The 19,214-nt window shown below is 41.7% G+C and overlaps 1 protein-coding gene across 1 annotated transcript in view; it reads left to right on the top strand.

The window, feature by feature from the left end:
* The first annotated feature begins 3,404 nt into the window (after positions 1 to 3,404).
* LOC136677107 (protein ENTREP2-like) overlaps positions 3,405 to 19,214 on the top strand; it is a 227,633-nt gene continuing 211,823 nt past the window's right edge. Inside the window, exon 1 of the mRNA XM_066654524.1 lies at positions 3,405 to 4,117. Coding sequence (XP_066510621.1) covers positions 3,887 to 4,117 — 231 coding nt within the window. The 5' untranslated portion in view covers positions 3,405 to 3,886. The remainder of the gene's footprint in view (positions 4,118 to 19,214) is intronic.

Here is a 19,214-nt window from a genome sequence, read left to right as displayed (position 1 = left end):
GATTTCCTAAAGGAACATCAGATCTTGATTTGTTGGACCACATGACACCTTTCCACTTTATCTCAGTCCATTTTAAATTAGCTTGGGCCCAGAGAAGGTGGCAGCATTTCTGAATCTTGTTTATATATGGGTTCTTATTTACATTATAGAGTTTTAACTATTGTGAATGCAGAAATTAACTGTTCACATGAAGAGAACAAGAGTTATCAAACAGGGTGTATTCTAATTTAGCTCTTATCACAATCAGCTATAAATAATACAAATGGGGAAAAAATACAGATACAATATATGACATATGTTATATAGGTTATATATACATACAATAAAATGTATTTATTCCTTTTCTGTAAGCGCTTATCCAATTCAGGGTTGTGGTGGGTCCGGAGCCTACCTAGAATCACTGGGTGCAAGGCAGCAACAACCTGGAAGGGGTGCCAGTCCTCACACCTACCTATGTCTGCACACTCACAGCTAGGGACACTTTCAAATCACTAATATACCTACCAACATGTGTTTTTTGGACCATGGGAAGAAACCCACGTGGATACAGGAAGAACACACCAAACTCCTCACAACTCCTGGAGCTGTGTGACAGCAACACTACCCATTGCGTCACCAAGCCGACCCGTATAGCAAAAATATGAAACAAAAATGTACTGAATATTGTAATATACAGATTGTAATAAATATGTGATAGGTGCAGTAAGTTAAGTAAATGTTACAGATTATTTACAAGGGTACAGTAACTACAGTGATGTCCTGTCCGAACAGGACCGACTGCTTTCCATGGGTTCACCCTGTGTAGTGCTGAACACATCCATGCCACCAGAGGGGCTGGAGACCACAGCAAGCCAATAATGTCTCTTGCTTATGGAATTTCTCCAGATTCTCTGAAACTTAATGAGTAAAGAAATCCCTACGTTCTTAAATATCTTAAGTTATATACTCACAGTCTTTCTCAGGAGTGGTGAACACCTTCTCACCTTTACATCTGAAAGACTTGCACTCAGTGATTCTCATTTTAATCCCAATAATGTCACTGTCCTGTTGCGAATTTATTTATTTTGGAGCATAACATAATTTTACTTTTTTTTTCGTGTCAGTTTTGTTTTTATATTTTTTAAAATTAAAATGTAAGAGCCCACATTTGAAGTGTTGTCTTTGTAATGTTTTCATTAAATATTAAGTCATTTGTACATCATTACCTTGCTAATATATTTTGAGCAGCATCCAAACGTTTTTGGAAATGGGGTGTAAACTAAGTGCACTTACAGAGGTTGGACAATGAAACTGAAACCCCTGTCATTTTAGTGTGGGAGGTTTCATGGCTAAATTGGAGCAGCCTGGTGGCCAATCTTCATTAATTGCACATTGCACCAGTAAGACCATGTGCATCCAATGGTTCAAACATTGTGTCCTGAAGGCGGTGCTGTGTATCAGGACGACAACGCACCAATACACACAGCAAGACTGGTGAAAGACTGGTTTGATGAACATGAAAGTGAAGTTGAACATCTCCCATGGCCTGCACAGTCACCAGATCTAAATATTATTGAGCCACTTTGGGGTGTTTTGGAGGAGCGAGTCAGGAAACGTTTTCCTCCACCAGCATCACGTAGAGACCTGGCCACTATCCTGCAAGAAGAATGGCTTAAAATCCCTCTGACCACTGTGCAGGACTTGTTTATGTCATTCCCAAAATGAATTGACGCTGTATTGGCCGCAAAAGGAGGCCCTACACCATACGAATAAATTATTGTGGTCTAAAACCAGGGGTTTCAGTTTCATTGTCCAACCCCTGCGTATGGTCAGTGGACCTGAAAAATGTACAATGACTATAGAAATAAGGTCATTTTAATATCCTGGGAGATCAGTGCATATTTCCATTCAAACACATCAAAGTATAAGCAGAATATGGAAGGGACAGTGCCTTGTGACAGAAAATCTCGTCACTCTTTGCTAAACACACACTGAGATTACATCAGCCACTGGGTATTTTCTGAATCCTGTGAACTCCAGAAGTCCCAGTTTGTCGTCTACTCTGCAGTTCAGCAGCAGGTGGCGCCAGCAGGCTTTCATAGACTATTACATACGATGTGAACCATCTGCAGTCTGACACATAATTACAGAACATTTTTCCTTTAATTGTCAAAATGTGGCACATTGTCGACCTGATTCCTTGCTATTTTTGTGCTGAACATTGGGCGAGATTCCCATTCTGGTATTTCAGATTAAGTCAGATTTAACAGCTTAGAAATGGGCAGCAAAACATAGACTACAGGTGATTGAGGATTGATTCAATTTACTGAACCGACTCCTGCGCTGTCTACAATTGATAAAAGATGCGATTAAATGATTCACTAATTCACAATCATTTCAGGTACTGGGCAGTGGAGCATTGGACCTGTGTGGGTTTGAGTGGTGTTTTCCTTTGGGTAATCATCCATACCTTACCTCATCACTGTTCTCATAGCTGGGGGGAGGGGGGGGGGTACTTCTCCACAATGAAGGGCTCGTCTGATGTACATTAAAATGAAAATCTTAATTCAAAACCATTATAAAACGGTATCGCGAGCATCAGACGAATTATTCATTAACAATTCACGTCACACCTTAACGTGATGTGGAGTTTAGAAGCCTTAAACTCTTCAGACTTCTGGTTCCTATCACCTTCACTGTAACCGTTAAGACACCACATGTTTCAGCATGGAGTAATTCGCAACAAACCATCCTTATGGGTCATTTGAAATGTTCATCATTCGACATCAGCAGTACCTCACTAATGTGTATGTGACTGAAAGGCATCAGATCTTCACAACTGTGTTCTAGTGTAAAACCTAAAGCTGTTACTGTGGCAGAGGAGAAATAGTTTCCCTACTGATTCAACTGATTGAAGAAGGCATGATTAATGGGAGATATCTAAAATTCAGGATGCTTCTCAACGATGGGAACCTGCAGTTCCCAGCACGTAAGTAGCCTATGTACTGCTGCAATAGCATGGGGTGGCCGGTAGAGGTCGCCCATGTGCGTGTGCTTCTTTCCCACTCCGTCCTGCCACAGCGTGTGTGTTTGATATTGTGTGTGTGTGTATGTTTCACCCACGTTGTGAGGACCAGTATCTGTTTATGGTCGCACACTGTAGGGAATTGTATTTATTGTCCCCACAATGTAAATCATTAAAGGTGAAGACGTGTAAAGGTTAGAGTAAGTTTAGGACAAAGGTAATGTCAATGTTTGTATTAGCTATTAGTACTTATCCATAAGGTTAAGTCTCCTGGAAATAAATGGAAGTCAATAAAAAGTCCCCACAATGCGTAGAAACAAAGTCTGTGTGTGTGTGTGTGCGCGCGCGCTACACACTCCAGCACCTGGAGCAGCATCACTGCAACGACTCTCCACTTTCACTTCATTCATCTCCGCGCTGAGCTCCTTTCACTCCGCGGCGCTTCTTCCCTCTCTCCGAGGTTTCCTCCTCCGTCTCGCCCGGGTTCCCTGCTCTCTCTGACCGCGCTGAGGAGGCGCGACGCCCGGAGACGGATTCTGACGGATGTAGGTGGATGTTTTAATGGATTTTATCTCGTTTCCTCGAAGTAGGGGACGACGCTTCTCGGTGTTTACGCTTCCTCGGCCATTTCTCACCTGAAGAGGAAAGAAGAGACTGCCGGTGGGACCTCTGGGAAAAGCGGAGAGGAGAGTTTGGAGGGGCGTGTTGTCCTCTCGTCTCTGCGGGTTAAAGGCAGCTCCCTCAGGGATGGTAGCGGTAACTGTGTACGGTCAGTCTTGATGTCCTCCGGGGGCTGAAACGCGGGAAAACAGAGCCTCCTCTCCCTCTCTCTATCTCCTCGTCACAGAAGTTTTGAGTGTGTGTTTCCGTTTGTTTTTCGTGATGCCCGTGGGCTCGGTGTGTGTCCGGAGGAGCCGCTCGGTGAGCCCCGCGGCTCTGTCCCGCAGTTTGTCCCGGCTGAGGGAGCTGAGGACGCGCACTCGCCTCCTGCTGTCGCTCGGCGTGGCTCAGATGGTCGTGGGGAGCCTCATCCTCGCCGTGAGCTTCGCCGCTTTAGCGCTCACCACCTCACCCCGGGTCCGCCACTCCTGCCCCTTCTGGGCCGGCTTCTCGGTGAGTTCAACCTCTTGTGGAAATTACAAGCCACTCTTCGCTCCCACGTTGGGAAAACACTGTGTGTACTTTATTCAGACCGAGGGCCGAGTTAAACTACAACTGGCCACACACTTACTGATAAAGCAGCAATGAAAAGAGGCTCATTTTCATTTGTTTTACACGAGTCGTGTGCTAAACTCTGGGTACTCTAATGGGGGTCAACACACAACAGGTCCGTTTTTATCCTAGGCTTTTTCCACTGTGTTAAATCGAGTACGTAAACAGTAGTGGATGTGTGCGCATCTTCGTTTAGAAAGCAGAGCAGTGCCCAACCGTTATTAAACCCAACACTGTTCCTACCTAAAGAGAGTAACCGAAAGGCTGAGAGGTGGAGCGCTGCTGTGACACACTCGAATCTATTCATTTAAAGCACAGTTTGGCTCAGTGTAATGTGTGTGAAGGGAAGGTGGGTGTGTGGGGGCTTTATTTTTGCCTTTTTCTCGCCACATGAATGAGTGCTTTGCCCTTTCCCTGCTTTCTGTGCCTGAGGCTTACTGCAGACTCAGCAGCTCTGAGAGAGAGAGAGAGAGCACGTGCTGCTGTAACGTTGGCGCCTTCTGACAGTTCGGATTAGCATTAGCACACTTGTACATATCTGCTAGCTGATAGACTCATTTGTCCCTTCTGGATGAATTATTTGAATCATTTAAATTTGTTTTTTCAGTGTCCAGAAACTTGTTTTTTTTTTAACCATTTACCCCTGAGCAGTTAATCTGGAACTTTCATATGTATGAGGTTAAATGCGGTTTTGTGTTAGAAGTGTGTTTTTTCTGTTTTGAGCCATAGTTTTCTTATTAAACCAGGAAAAAGAGCATTTACTTTACTATGGGGAAGGTATTAGATTACTGTCATTATTTCAAATCTCAGATTTTCAGAATTCTGAAGCAAGACACTGTCCTCACATGCTCTCTATGTCTGTCTGGACCTTGTTCACACTAGACCGTGACAGACTACCATCATTTCACATGAGCGCTGATGATTTTGTAGCCATTATTTGGTGGCAGACGGCAAGAAACAGTGCTACAGTGACAAACAAACTTAAGCCCTTTTCCACAAAAAAAACTCTGTTTTTTGAACCTGTTCTGTTCAAGATTCTTGGAACCTTGCTGTTATCCACCAGTTTAGAAGGGAACCAGGGAAACGTGATCTGTGTCATAAGTAGCTGTGGTTGAATTCACATAGAATTAGGACAGAGTCATGGTTTAACCAGTGCATCCATATATATATATATATATATATATATATATAAACACACTGTAACTAACCTGTCCATCTTCATGGAGCTATAACCCTTTATTTGAGGCTCAGTGCTCTTTCTAGAGCTTCTTTAGTTCGACATGAACATGGATGTGGTCACAGTGTGCTTTTGGGCTGTGGTAGGAAACCCATGCAGACACAGGGAGAGCACATTAAATTCCTCACAGACAACCCAAGGCAGAGTTCGACCCCACAGCCTCACGGGCCTAGAGCTTTGTGACAGCCACACTATCTAAAGTGCAACTGTGCTGCTCTAAATGCTCATTCACAACAAGCAAATTAATACAGGTGCTCCTCGATAAAGTAGAATATCATCTAAAAAGTTAATTTATTTCAGTAATTCAATTCAAAAAGTGAAACTCATCTATTATATATATTCATTACAAATAGATTGATCAATTTCAGGTGTTTATTTCTTTTAATGTTGATGATTAAGGCTTACAGCCAATGAAAACCCAAAAGTCTCAGAAATCTCAGAAAATTAGAATATTCTCTAAAACCAATTTAAAGTTTATTTTTAATACAGAAATGCTGGTCTAGTGAAAAGTATGTACAGTATAAGCACTCAATACTTGGTCAGGGCTCCTTTTGCATGAATTACTGCATCAATGCAGTGTGGCATGGAGGCAATCAGCCTTTGGGACTGCTGAGATGTTATGGAAGCTCAGATTGTTTGATAGCAGCCTTCAGCTTGTCTGCATTGTTGGTTCTGGTGTCTCATCTTCCTCTTGACAATGCCCCATAGATTTTTTTTTTATTATAGGTTTTTTTTTATTTCAGGCAAGTTTTTTGGCCAATCAGGCACTGTGATACTGTGATTATTAAACCAGGTGTTGGTAATTTTGACAGTGTGAATATGTGCCAAGTCCTGTTGGAAAATGAAATCCACATCTCCATAAAGCTTGTCAGCAGAGGTAAGAATGAAGTGATCTAAAATATCCTGGTAGACTCTAGACTTGATATAACACAGTGACTTGATATAACACACCAACTCCAGCAGATGACATGGCTCCCCAAACCATCACTGATTGTGGAAACTTCACATTAGACTCAAGCAGTTTGGATCATGTGCCTCTCCACCCTTCCTCCAGACTCTGGGACCTTGATTTCCAAATGAAATGCAAAATTTACTTTCATCTGAAAACTTTCATCTTTGGACACTGAGCAACAGTCCAGTCCTTTTCCTCCTTGGCCCAGGTAAGACACTTCTCCCATTGTCTCTGGGCCATGAGTGGCTTGACACAAGGAATGCGACAGTTGTGGCCCATGTCCTGGATACGTCTTTGTGTGGTGACTTTTGAAGCACTGACTCCAGCAGCAGTCCACTCCTTGTGAATCTCCTCCAAACTTTTGAATGGCCTTTTCTTGACAAATCTTTTATGGCTGTGGTTATCCCTGTTGCCTGTGCACCTTTTTCTCCCACACTTTTTCCTTCCACTCAACTTTCCATTAATATACTTGGATACAGCAGGAGGGCTGCCTTCTGGACATCTGTCAAGTCAGCAGTCTTCTCCAAGATAATGTAGCCTGCCGAACCAGACTAAGGGACCATTTTAAAGGCTTAGGAATCTGATTTCTGATTTTCTGAGATAACGACTTTTGGGTTTTCATTGTCTGTAAGCAACATAATCATCAACATAAGAAATAAATGCTTTAGATAGATGTTTGTAATGAATCAATATAATATATAAGTTTGACATTTTTAATTAAATTACTGAAATAAATTTACTTTTTGATGATATTCTAATTTATTATGCACCTGTATTTGAAGCCTCTGCACTATTTGAGCCAGCCTTAAATCATTACAAAATATTTTCTCAAAAACAGGTCTTGAAACAAATAAACAAATAGTCTACCTGTCTGTCTGTTATGTGATTGGTCAGTCCAGTAATTCCTGAGTGTGTTTCTTACATGCTGTCATTAGATCTTGAAATGGTGAGCATCTAAAGCAGAGACAGTATGTAGACAACTGTCCTCTGTGCCCTATTGTTTTAAATGAATGATGCTAGTGTATGAATACTGGTAGTGAGTCACTTTACTGGTAAATAATTCATGACCATTGGGAAACCTCATGCTATTGCCTAATAGACTACAAAAAATTTGGCACGATTTTGTCGTATCTGGCAAATTTCCAGTGTCGGAACTGAATAGGAGCTTCAGGAATGAGTAACTGTCGTGTAGTGTGACATAATCAAAGATCAGCGATCTGGCGTCTTGGACGAACCACGATGAGGAGTCAAGCATGTTAGAATTTTTTGGATCTTTTCACCTAGTCTGACCAGTAGGAGGACAGAGCGCTGTCTGGCACGCATATCTAAACACAGAGAAGTAAAACAGGGAGGCTGCTGCTGCAGCTGTCAGGTGGAAAAAAAAACTGAAGGAATGCACTTGACATGTTAACACATTACCTCAAGTTCTCTTTACAGGACAGACAGTGTATACTCTCCTCCTCAAAACACACAGGAACTGGTCCACAACTGTGTTTTCTTCTTCTTCTTTTTGGAACACCAAACCACCAGCAGCACACACAGCGCTTCTATAGCCGTGATTGACAGGTGCTTGACCTGCCTCCCCGAGAAACTCTGAACTCACGCAATGACCCGAACGATGAATGGTCCATGCCAAACGTGCAGTGTTGCCAGTCTCCTGACCAAGACACGGCACGGATTTTTAATGCTAATCTGACATAGTGATTGTCGTGAAAGACAAAAATATCATGTAGTCTGATCCAGACATAAGTAAGTTGTCATAGAGTCGTCATTGAATCGTGCAGTCTTTGTTACACACAACAAACCGTTGTTCACCTGTTACAGCATTATATATCCAAAGCCATCTCCATAAACTGTTTATAACTATGGTTTTGGGTGTGGATTTCCCAAAGCCAGACTCAACTAAACCCCTACATGAGTCAACCTTGGGCATTGCAGTCCAAGACTAAATTGCTTCTATCAGGCAAGGTAACAACCTCAAAGGTTTCAGATTAAGGGCGACAAAATAAGTTTTATAAATTTGACTAGAACAAACACTTTAAACCTATTTTAATTTCATTTATAGAGTACGATACTTATAAATGACACAGGAACCCTTTTAAGAGTAAATAACCTCTTCTTAATGTACAGGCTGTAGGAATAAATCTCCACACAAAATACGTTTACATTATGTAATCGTACATAATCTCTCTATCATTGCAAGTCCTTTCAAACTTGCAAAATGGTGCACACTCATATATCCCTTTTTAAACACTCATAAATCCACATTTATCCCTCTTTTTGGGTGTTCTGTGCTGTTTTGATGCTTGTAGGCCACTTGATGGAACATTTATGGTTTTAAAGATCTTGGCTTGGAGACTACCCATGGTGTTTGGCCCTTTTTCTGGAGCCATGACCCAGATCAACATCTGTTATATCCAGGGGGTTGCTGAAAAGAAAGCAGAGGTCTAAAAGGGTGGAGATGGAGTTGTGTAAAAATGTTGATTTGAAGGCCATCGTAATGGACCCTGCACTTGTGAATAGATCATGTGTGAATGTGTGTAGATGATTACTGTGTCCTAGTAACTGCACTTTTGTCTGAGTGGGTAAAGGTCCAGTCTCACTCTGAGTGAACTTCTACCACAAATAGCACTGATGGAAACCTATTTACTGTGTTTCTGATTCATCTGTTAAGAGTCTTGTACAGCAGCTGAGCAAATGTTCAGGTATAAACTAGAAAACACTGTTTATATGTTTACTCATCTTGACTGTCCCACCACATTTAGGAGATGAATGTCATTGGCTGGTTGCCTGCACGGCATCTGTGCCGCCATCCTGGTTTTGGCACGCTGTAATAAAACAGAGAGTCGATGTCATGGAGGGGTGAGGGTCCCTAAGCAGCCGTGGGGCTTTGCAAGTATAAAACTACTATTGGCACAGACTAAGTCCCAGCGTGGCTCAACCAAATCTAATATGATTGAGGCCCCACTCCATGTGGCCTTATCGATGCCTGAGCCCCAGCACTTAGAGGCTCAAGCCGCTTTCTATATCCCTCAGCTATTTTTCCAAACTGTTAACTGTCGTTCTCTCTTTTTCACCACACATTACGGCACCCTGTTTCTGTCGGCTTACTCTTTCATAGGGAACGTTCTTGTAGCGCCAATCTTTTGAGTATCTTAACTGGTACAGCCATCATTTTGTAACAAGAAGTAAATGTCTTTATACCCTGGCAATGACAAATGCACCATAACCATTTCTGTACACCTGCAAACTTCAAATATGCATCACCTCCTGTGCTTTTGAAGTAATTGTAATCATACACAGGATAAGATGTCAAATATCCTATGCCAATCCATTAGGGCCTCTTCCTACCTGCACCGACAACATTTCTGTTATCACCTATTGTTTAACTCCTACACATCACCGCTAAGTGTGCTGTAGCTATTTGTGAAGTGTATAAATGAACAGTTCTAAACCTGTTTTGGAACTTTTTTCTGTGAAATCTATGTCTGTGAAAGTTTTCATGGTTTTGTCATTGAATTTAAAACACAATTATTCTTTCAAACCTCACCATTTACTAATTCAATTATTGGTTTTCAACAGTAAAAACATATAAATAAATAAACAAGTTGGCATTGTTGCCTAAGGAGGCGAGGTCAACTCAGCACTTGTAGGCAAACTGTTCTTTTGTGGAAGAGATAATTCAGAACTGCCTTTACACAGGCTCAAAGCAGCCCACAGCGCAGTGCTTAAAGCAAACACAAAAATCCAGGGGGTAACAAAATTGGAAAGACATACAAGGACAGTGGATTACCACAAAACAAGAAACTACCACTATTGTGCACAACTTTACAGACATAACCACAAGCAAACTAAATAAACAACCACAATTACTCCTTTAACTCATCAACATACGCAGAGCGCAATACTATATTTTTGCTGTTTGCTGTTGTACCCAACATTGTTTCTAAACTGTAAGTAATGGTAACTTACATGGGCTTCATGGGTGTGCAGCAGGTAGTGTCGCAGTCACACAGCTCCAGGGACCTGGAGGTTGTGGGTTCGATTCCCGCTCCGGGTGACTGTCTGTGAGGAGTTGGTGTGTTCTCCCTGTGTCTGCATGGGTTTTCTCCAGGTGCTCTGGTTTCCTCCCACAGTCCAAAAACACTCGTTGGTAGGTGGATTGGCAACTCGAAATTGTACGTAGGTGTGAGTGAATGTGAGTGTATCTGTGTTGCCCTGTGAAGGACTGGCGCCCCCTCCAGGGTGTATTCCTCGCCTTGCCCCCAGTGATTCCAGGTAGGCTCTGGACCCGCCGCGACCCTGAACTGGATAAGGGTTACAGATAATGAATGAATGAATGAATAAATTAATTTCTTAATGTAACGTAAAAGCAAATTTGGAGCATTTATTTGGGTCTTATATAACGTTTAAACTCTGTTATTTGCAACAATATCATCTGCTGTAACTGAAATGGGTTCAAAAATCATGGGACCATGCTTGTACCTTAAAAAATGCAACTGCAGATTTCTACAAAACCAATGCTTATCCTTCATGTCCCGGCACCTCCAACTGTCCCAGAAAGCCAGGGGAGAGAGTGTGAAACTCATCTGTGGGGTCCGATGTGAGGAGCAGTGGTGCGGGAAGTGCATTTTTGGGGCTTTAAAATTTCATGATGGCAGCAGTAAATATTTATGAGGCAACACTTCCATGATTTTCCCGCATAAATGGGTGGGGCCTTGCATCAATTGCATACAGATAGGGAGAACAGGAGGGATACAAGGGCAGGTCCATGGGGGAGAGGGGTTGGTGATGTCGTGTGTGTGTACGTTTGAAGATAACAGTCTGAAGGTCGGAGGTGAAAGAGCAAGTCTTGCGGCTGAGTAACCAGTGTACGTCTGGAAGGCCGTTGATAACACACCACTTGTGTTTAGGAGAAAGCCCCCCGCTTCAGTTATCTCGCCGACTGTTACATGTGTTTTATAGATTGTCATGTAAAATTTGGTTCATGGGCCGTGTCTGATTCTCTTTGTGCAGAGGGCATATTGAAGCAGGATTATAGTTCCGTGTGGCTTTGTAAGGACTTGTTTATATCCCTGCATTGCTCAGATTAGGGTCTGTGCCAGTGTTGTACACCTTCGAAAAACAGAACAAGGACTTAAATATGCTTCATTCAAATATGTTCATTTCCACATGAATAAGGGTCTTACATCAGCCCAGTTTTGTCTTCCAGTTTGTTTTTGGCAGTGGTTGAGTTGATGTAATATTTTATGTTCATGTGGAAATGAGGTCCATGCTTGAATTAAAGAAGTGATAAGTCTTTTTTTTCACCAGATAAAACTAACAATATTCATTCAATCATTCATTCATTTCGGTTACTGCTTCATTATGTTTAGAGTTGTGGGGGGACAGAGCCTACCTCTGGGCGCAAGGCAAGAACACAATTTGACAGGACAGCAGTGCACAGAGCATCACACACTCACACCTATGGACACTTCTGAATAACCAGTACACCTATTACATTTTTACAGTTTTTTTGTGTAAAATATACAATGAATTTTACATAGGGTAAAGAATTAAAATACTTTGCTGTCCCAGAATGAACCAGTTTTTGCTCCAAGGGGTCCCCTATTTAGGTTTAGTATATAATCTCTGAATTCAGGTCACTATAGAGTGTCACCATAAGTGCTGTTACATTGTGTGAAAAATAACATGTCCACAGTAGGTGCATCTTATATAACAATCGTTATAAAACATGTCGGTGTCTCAGTGTCTCACAAGTCTGTGTCTCTTTAGGACTGGGATTTTCAATTAAAATTCAGTTAAGTTCAGTGGATAAAGCATTCTCACTTCCAAGGTCCAAACGGTTTGTGCTTCGTCTCGTAGTAGTGCTAGACACGGCTGCTTTTGAATAATGCTACATTTACACAACAAATAGACAACGGTTTAGAGCCTGCTGCCGTAAGAATTAACATAATCTACTAGGGTTAGGTTCACTCATCTATCTATCTTTGGATTGCTACATTTTTCTTATTTTGAAGTCTTCATTCTCTTCCACATTCCTCTTGATTTCTGTAATGAATAGTCCACATACAGCAAACAAACAATTTGATTGGCTCAGTTGAAGAAGCTATTGCTATATTACCAGGATTATTAATGTTGAATGTCGTGATTTCCTGAAAAAAATATATTAAAAAAATATTATATATATATAGTCATGAAAATTATAAACATTATTATTAATTCTCATTCATCATGGAACTAGATAAAACTGTCTCTCTGTCAAGGTCCAGACCAAGGTCCACCGTTTGTCGATGTCTGCTTAAAGTGAATTTGGTGCCTACTTTAAGCTCACAGGCATTTGAATACAATAAGCAGGCAGGAGGCATTAGCGGTGGTTTGCATAAGTAGCCCTGAGGTCAGTGAACCGGTGCAATAAACCCATGAACCTGGACGTCTTTGGGGAGGGAGCACACACATACGCACTCTAATGTGATAGAGCACCATGGCCAAAAATTTGTTGACAGCTCATCCCACGTCTCATCTGAAATGAAGGCCATTTAAAGAGTCAATCTCCTTCTTCTGCTCCAATGAAATGGCTTTACACTAGATGTTGGAACATGTTTGTGGAACTATGTTAGTATTCAGCCGCAGTTCGTTTTTTGGATAAACTGAACCACTCCAGCTCCAAAGGGACCTAAATGGTGCTCCATCACCCCAAAGAACACAGTTCTCAGTTCCACTGAGCTAGAGCACATTGCTGGGGGGCTTTATATTGTTCTAGCCAAAGCTTGGCATTGAGCCTTGTGCAGCTGCTCTTCTATAGAGAGTTTACACTCTGTGCGCACAGTTGAGAATGTGTCCACTGTAGGTGCATCCTGAAGTAACTTAATTCAATCAATATAAAACATGTCTGTAAATGTTTGGATGTATAGTGTCTCTGAGTGTAATTGTGCTGCAGACTTCCTGGTTTTGATACACTGTGTGTGTGTGTGTGTGTGGGTGTGTGTGTGAATAGAGGTAGTTCTTCTGAGCATTGTGCTGGAGCTGAGGGCTTTTTTCCCTCAAGCTGAAGCTTCACTCTACTGCTCAGAGCCTCAGGCTCCAGGCCAAATCCATACTCAAAGACCCGCTAGCCCACAACAAACACATGCTACTGAGCCACCACCAACTGTGCCTTCAGCGTATCTCAACCAAGAGGAGAGGGGCGCAGTGGACCGGGAAGGGTGTAGAGTAAAGAAAAGAAAGGAAATTACAATGTAACACAGAGGTACATGAAAGGAAGAGAAAGGAAAGGAAAGGAAGGGAGTATAATAACTAACAATGAAGGAAAATAAGGGCAGGAAAGAGAAAGAGCAGAACAACTGACAGGAAAGGGAAAGGACAAGAAAAGAATGGGATGTAGCAGACCAGAATGGAAACAAATAGAAAGAAATGACAGGAAAGGTGTAGAACAAGAAATGACAGGACAAGACTGGAAAGGGAATAGAAATTAATAGATGGAATATAAGACAGGAAAAGAAAGGACAGAAATGGAAAAGAGTTTAATAAGTGAAAGGAAAGGGATAGGAAATAGTTGTCGAGAGAGCATAATACCTAACAAGGTAGGAAAAGAAATGAAAGGAAAGGACAGGAAAGAGAAAGAGTAAAACAACTGACAGGAAAGGGAAGGAGAGGAAAAAGAAAGATAGTGTGTGTTTGTTCACTACCAAGGATGAGTTAAGCCCGGCATACACTGTGCGATTTTGAAAGTTGTATGCGTTGGTGACAGCTCACACTGCACGTTTGAATCGTTTGTCATGGACGGTCAACGCCTGCGATTTACATGCTCAAACTGTATGAACCGATTAATCTGATGCGACGTGGGTGCTTAGTGGAACTGTTCTGACTGCATACATTCTTACAATGGTCCAGACTGCTCTAAAACTCAAGCGCGCACACACACACACACAGAGAGAAAGAGAGAGAGAGAGAGAGATGCCTATAAAAACAGCAAAACTTATTACTAGGCAACTTAAGAACTATACTTAAGATATACTTAACATAACTTAAGAATTATGGCTATTTTATGCCATAATTTGTCACGGGCATGCCTGTCGTCGAAGGAGGTTGATGATAGGTCATACAAGCTTGAATGCTGCTGCCAAAGCTCCATTAGCCTATCCTCCAAGTATTCCGTCCACAAAACGCATTTCCTTTGCGCCATTCTTGATACCCGCTGTAATATGGAGTAGATCTAAACTAGTTGTGACGTTGAGAAATTGGCTCGCAAGACTGCTCACACTGGGAGACAAGCGACCAAAATTTCTGACATGTCAGAAATCCATTCGATGGCCCGAATGATCAATCAGAGTTCGTTTGGGCAGTTAATCGGAGGTCGGACTGATCCTGAAATCCATATCAGGCTTAAAATCGGGCTAAAATCACACAGTGTATGCCTGGCTTTAAATGAAGAGAATTAGTTTCACTAAAGGAATAAAGGTAATTCTTCTTCTTCTTCTTCTTCTAGGAAAGGAAATGTAATAGAAATGAAAGGAAAGAACAGAGAAGGAAAGCTGAAACACAGTAACAGGATAGGAAAGGGAGAAAAGGAGAAGGATGTAACAGCTGAAAAGAAAGGAGCGTGACAACTGACATGAAAGGATTCAAGAACATGGAAAGAAAAGAGTGTATACAGCACTGGGAAGAATAAAGTAATGGTGACAACAGAAAGTAACAAAATGAACAGGAAATTAAAAGAAAAACTTTCTGCCAGGTAACAGATAAAGGTACAGAAACATCTGCTCTACCTCTCCTCTCCTCCCTCATTCACTCTCTCTTTTACCAAAAGCCACCATCTCTCCATCTCAGCTAGTACATCAGTCAAACATGAAGCTGTGCATCATTGCTCTCCGCAGCAGGGAGTCCAGTGCAAACGGAGGAGGGAGGTATGTGTGTGCATGTGTGTTTGTGTGTGTGTGTAAGAGTCCACATGTACGTGTTTGTGCCTCTTTATTGGTATTCATAAGGGATGAGGAGCTGTGTATGTAGCAGCCATTTTGTTTGCCAATGCTACTGTTACCCATGAACACACCCACCATTCCTTAGCCCCACATAAACCCTCATAACTACAGATACTTCATAGTAGTTACAGAATAATGTGTAGTAGGTACATGAAACATCATGAAGGAGGAGGATGAATGGGAAAGCTCATCAAACTCAACATGGCCTTTGTTTCTTGGAAAGCTCCAACCTACAGTTAGAGAAGACAACTGACTCACTGCTAACCAGTCATTTATGCAGAAATACTTACATTTCTGTATTAATGTCTGCTTGATAAAATGGGGCTGTATGCAATGTATGTATTTAAAATGGGGCTGTATGCAAAGTCCATTCACAGCTATGTTTGCTGTATGGAGTCACCCCTCACTCTCTGGTTTTCTGGCTTTAATAAGTTCAATTTTCTCAGTGAATTTCTCAGTTTTCATTTAATGTTAATGTTAGTGTGTTGGTGTTTGTTATAAGGACAGATGAGATGACATTCATTTTGTAAAATATAGAGCTCAACAATTTGCAGCACATTTCTGTGTCTAGTAAAATGATGTAATGTTGGGTCCAGCTCAGTTAAACACAGCGGTGAATGGTGTTTAAGTTGTGACGTACACAGCTGAAGGGGCGCGAGGTGATGTGTCCCAATTCTGAACTCAACTCTCCGACCCCTTGAACACTCAAATGCTTGTGCCCCTTTTTGCCCAGTGCACTCAGACCAGAGAGCTAGCGAAATGTGAGGAAATATTCACTGAAATTTATAAAAAGTGTATTGGAAATCATATTCAGCACTTTTTGCCCACAAACTTCATTGCATGTCAATGTCCTTAGGCATAGTACTCAGTTTCTTCATAGAAAACCAACCTACGACATGAAAAGAGGCATTAATGATGTCTACTTAATAGTGCACATGACACATGAAGCATTAGGCAGTAATATTTGGTTCATCATTTACTCTCTGTGGTTGAGTAACTGGTCCACACAGAAAAGTCAATGACCATTGATTAAAAAAAAACATATCTTTGCAATAATAAAGTACAAAAACACTATTCAAACATTCCCTGAATCTGTAGAGTCTGCTCTTTCCCTTCCATCTAATCATGAGATCATACATGACTCACATCCCGTCTTAGCAGATTATAAAATGGGGTTGAGATAAACAAGACACGCATCATCTGTCTCTCACAGTGTGTAATCGATGGACATTTGGTGTGAAACTGACCAATAGACACAAAGATTTACTCATCACATCAGAAACCCTTCATTCTTCATTCAGCACATGTCCATGGCCTTAGGCATATTATCCAGTTACTACCCAGAAAACAATGCAAAGTAATTAAGTTAATATTAAGCTATAAGATTGAGTAAAGCAAGACCCTGAAATTCAAATCCTCAAGGAACTTAAATCCGTGATTGCTTTTTAATTAGGTTAATGTTAGTCTTGTGGGCACATCATATGTAAAAAAAAAAAAAAAGAAAAAAAATAGGTCCTGTAAAAACCTTTCAGCTGTCTACATGTAGTTCACAAGGATTTTTCCCTTTGTGATGTAAATTGATCAACCCTTCATAAGCCCTGTCTCACCAATCTCAAGTCAGATGTCACCTTTCCATAGATCTTATTGAAACTAGGATATTGTGAAGGACAGTGTCATTGTCTTTGATTCTGAGCCTAGAGAGCAGAAGCTAAACGAGCAGGAGTGGTGTACCGTGATAATTCGATCAGTACCATGGATGTGGGGCATCAAGTGTTTTCACAATTTGTGTATTTGCTGACGCTGTTACTGTATGATTATTTATTTTGCATTTCAAAATGGTCATGTGTTTATACGTATAATAATTTATAAAGGCCCCCTCCAGGGTGTATTCCCGCCTTGCGGGATTCCAGGTTGGGATTCCAGGTTGGCCCTGGACCCACCGCGACCCTAAACTGGATAAGCGGTTACAGATAATGAATGAATGAATGAATGAATGAATAATTTATAATGTGTTTATTATTGGGTGGCACGGTGGTGCAGCAGGGAGTGTCGCAGTCACACAGCTCCAGGGAACTGGAGGTTGTGGGTTCAATTCCCTCTCCAGGTGACTGACTGCGAGGTGTTTGGTGTGTTTTCCCTGTGTCCACATGGGTTTCCTCCCACAGTCCAAAAACACACATTGGTAGGTGGATTGGCGACTCAAAAGTGTCCGTAGGTGTGAATGTGTGAGTGTGTGTTGCCCTGTGAAGGACTGGTGCCCCCTCCAAGGTGTATTCTTGCCTTGCGCCCAATGATTCCAGGTAGGCTCTGGACCCACCGCGACCCTGAACTGGATAAGCAGTTACAGATAATGAATGAATGTTTATTATTGGCTTAATTCTTCATTTTTTTAACATGTGCAGAGTGTTATATTTTTACTCCAACAGGCGCAAATATCTGCCCCTTTTTCACCATGCTGTGTTTTCTACTAGAAACAATGCAGCACAAAACTCTTGGAAACTTTTACACACTCTTTTATTGTTACACACGTCAGGGCTTCTAGTGCTGTGCTACTCACAGAGGAGGCATAAGTAAAAAGTGAATATCCTCTCCAGGGTTTCCTTCCAGGTGCCTGGCTTCTCTAATCATCTCAAACCAGCCTGAGAGGTGTCAGGCCATTGGAAACAAAATTCTGGGAAGGAATGCTACCTTCTGGAGGTGAATTTGGCACTTTTTGCTCCACAAGACAAGCAGCAAAAAAAATGACTATGCTTTAATATGTGGCTTTATTTAACTGCAGTCTTCAGCATTTTAAACTTCACACTGGGGGCAGCTGTAGTCTAATGGTTAGGGACTGGTTTGATATAGAATTTTATTTGATTTTATTTGTTTATTTGACAGGGACAGTGCTTATTAACAGACAAATTGCTGTAAATGAGCCAGTATTAGATGTAAGAATAGTAGGCCGAATTTCATCTCTGGTCTGTGGCCGGGTTTTTAAAGGGCAGCCTGACCCGCCTGCCACCACCTGGAAGGTCGCTGGTTTGATTCTCATGACCGGCAGGAAAATTTAATGCATTGGGATTGAACTAACATCTCTGTCCCTCTTCCTCAATCCATAGCTGAGGTGCCCTTGAGCACCTAACCCCTAACTGCTCCCGAGGCACCAGGGATGGCTGCCTGCTGCTTGGGGTGTGTGTTCACTGCTCCTAGTGTTCTGCTGTGTGGGTGTGTGTGTGATGGCAGCAGATAGCATTGGCACGCTGCAGTGAGAAACATCATACTCGTCTTAACTGCTGCCAAAAATGCTGATAAAGTGTACTTGCGGTGTTTTATTTTTTTTCTTTCTATTTTTAAATGTTGATTGTAGACGTGGGATGTTCTTATGATGGATATATGGAGTTGCGTTACACTCCTAAACTCTAAAGTATCAGCCAGGGATGGAGTTTCTAAATGCGAATTATTCATGTAAAATGGTTGTTTTAGTGTTTGGAAGTCTAGGGAACGTCCAGTCTCAAGGGAGACTAGAAAATGGTCTTGATCTTGTCTGGAAGTGTTTTGGTATTTTAATGACATTTTAAGTTGCTTATGACATCATCAAATGTTAAATATTATATACATATTCCTTGTAGTAAATAATGCTTTTATAGTAGAGCATGCACTGTGCAGTTGTGTGTAATTGATGTTTTGCATGTGGGAAGAGAGAATGTGTGTGTGTGTGTGTGTGTGGGTGTGTGTGTGGGTGTGTGTGTGTGTATACATACTTAGTATACTTGAGGCTTCTCTGTGACTGGGAGCAGAAAAGCAGGCCGTCTTGCGCTCTTCAGAAGCATTCACTTAAAGAGGACC

The sequence above is a fragment of the Hoplias malabaricus genome, chromosome X2 (assembly GCF_029633855.1).
Source record: "Hoplias malabaricus isolate fHopMal1 chromosome X2, fHopMal1.hap1, whole genome shotgun sequence".
Classification (NCBI taxonomy): Eukaryota; Metazoa; Chordata; class Actinopteri; order Characiformes; family Erythrinidae; genus Hoplias; species Hoplias malabaricus.
Note: the sequence above shows the minus strand (reverse complement) of the source record. Positions and strands in the feature narration are given on the sequence as shown.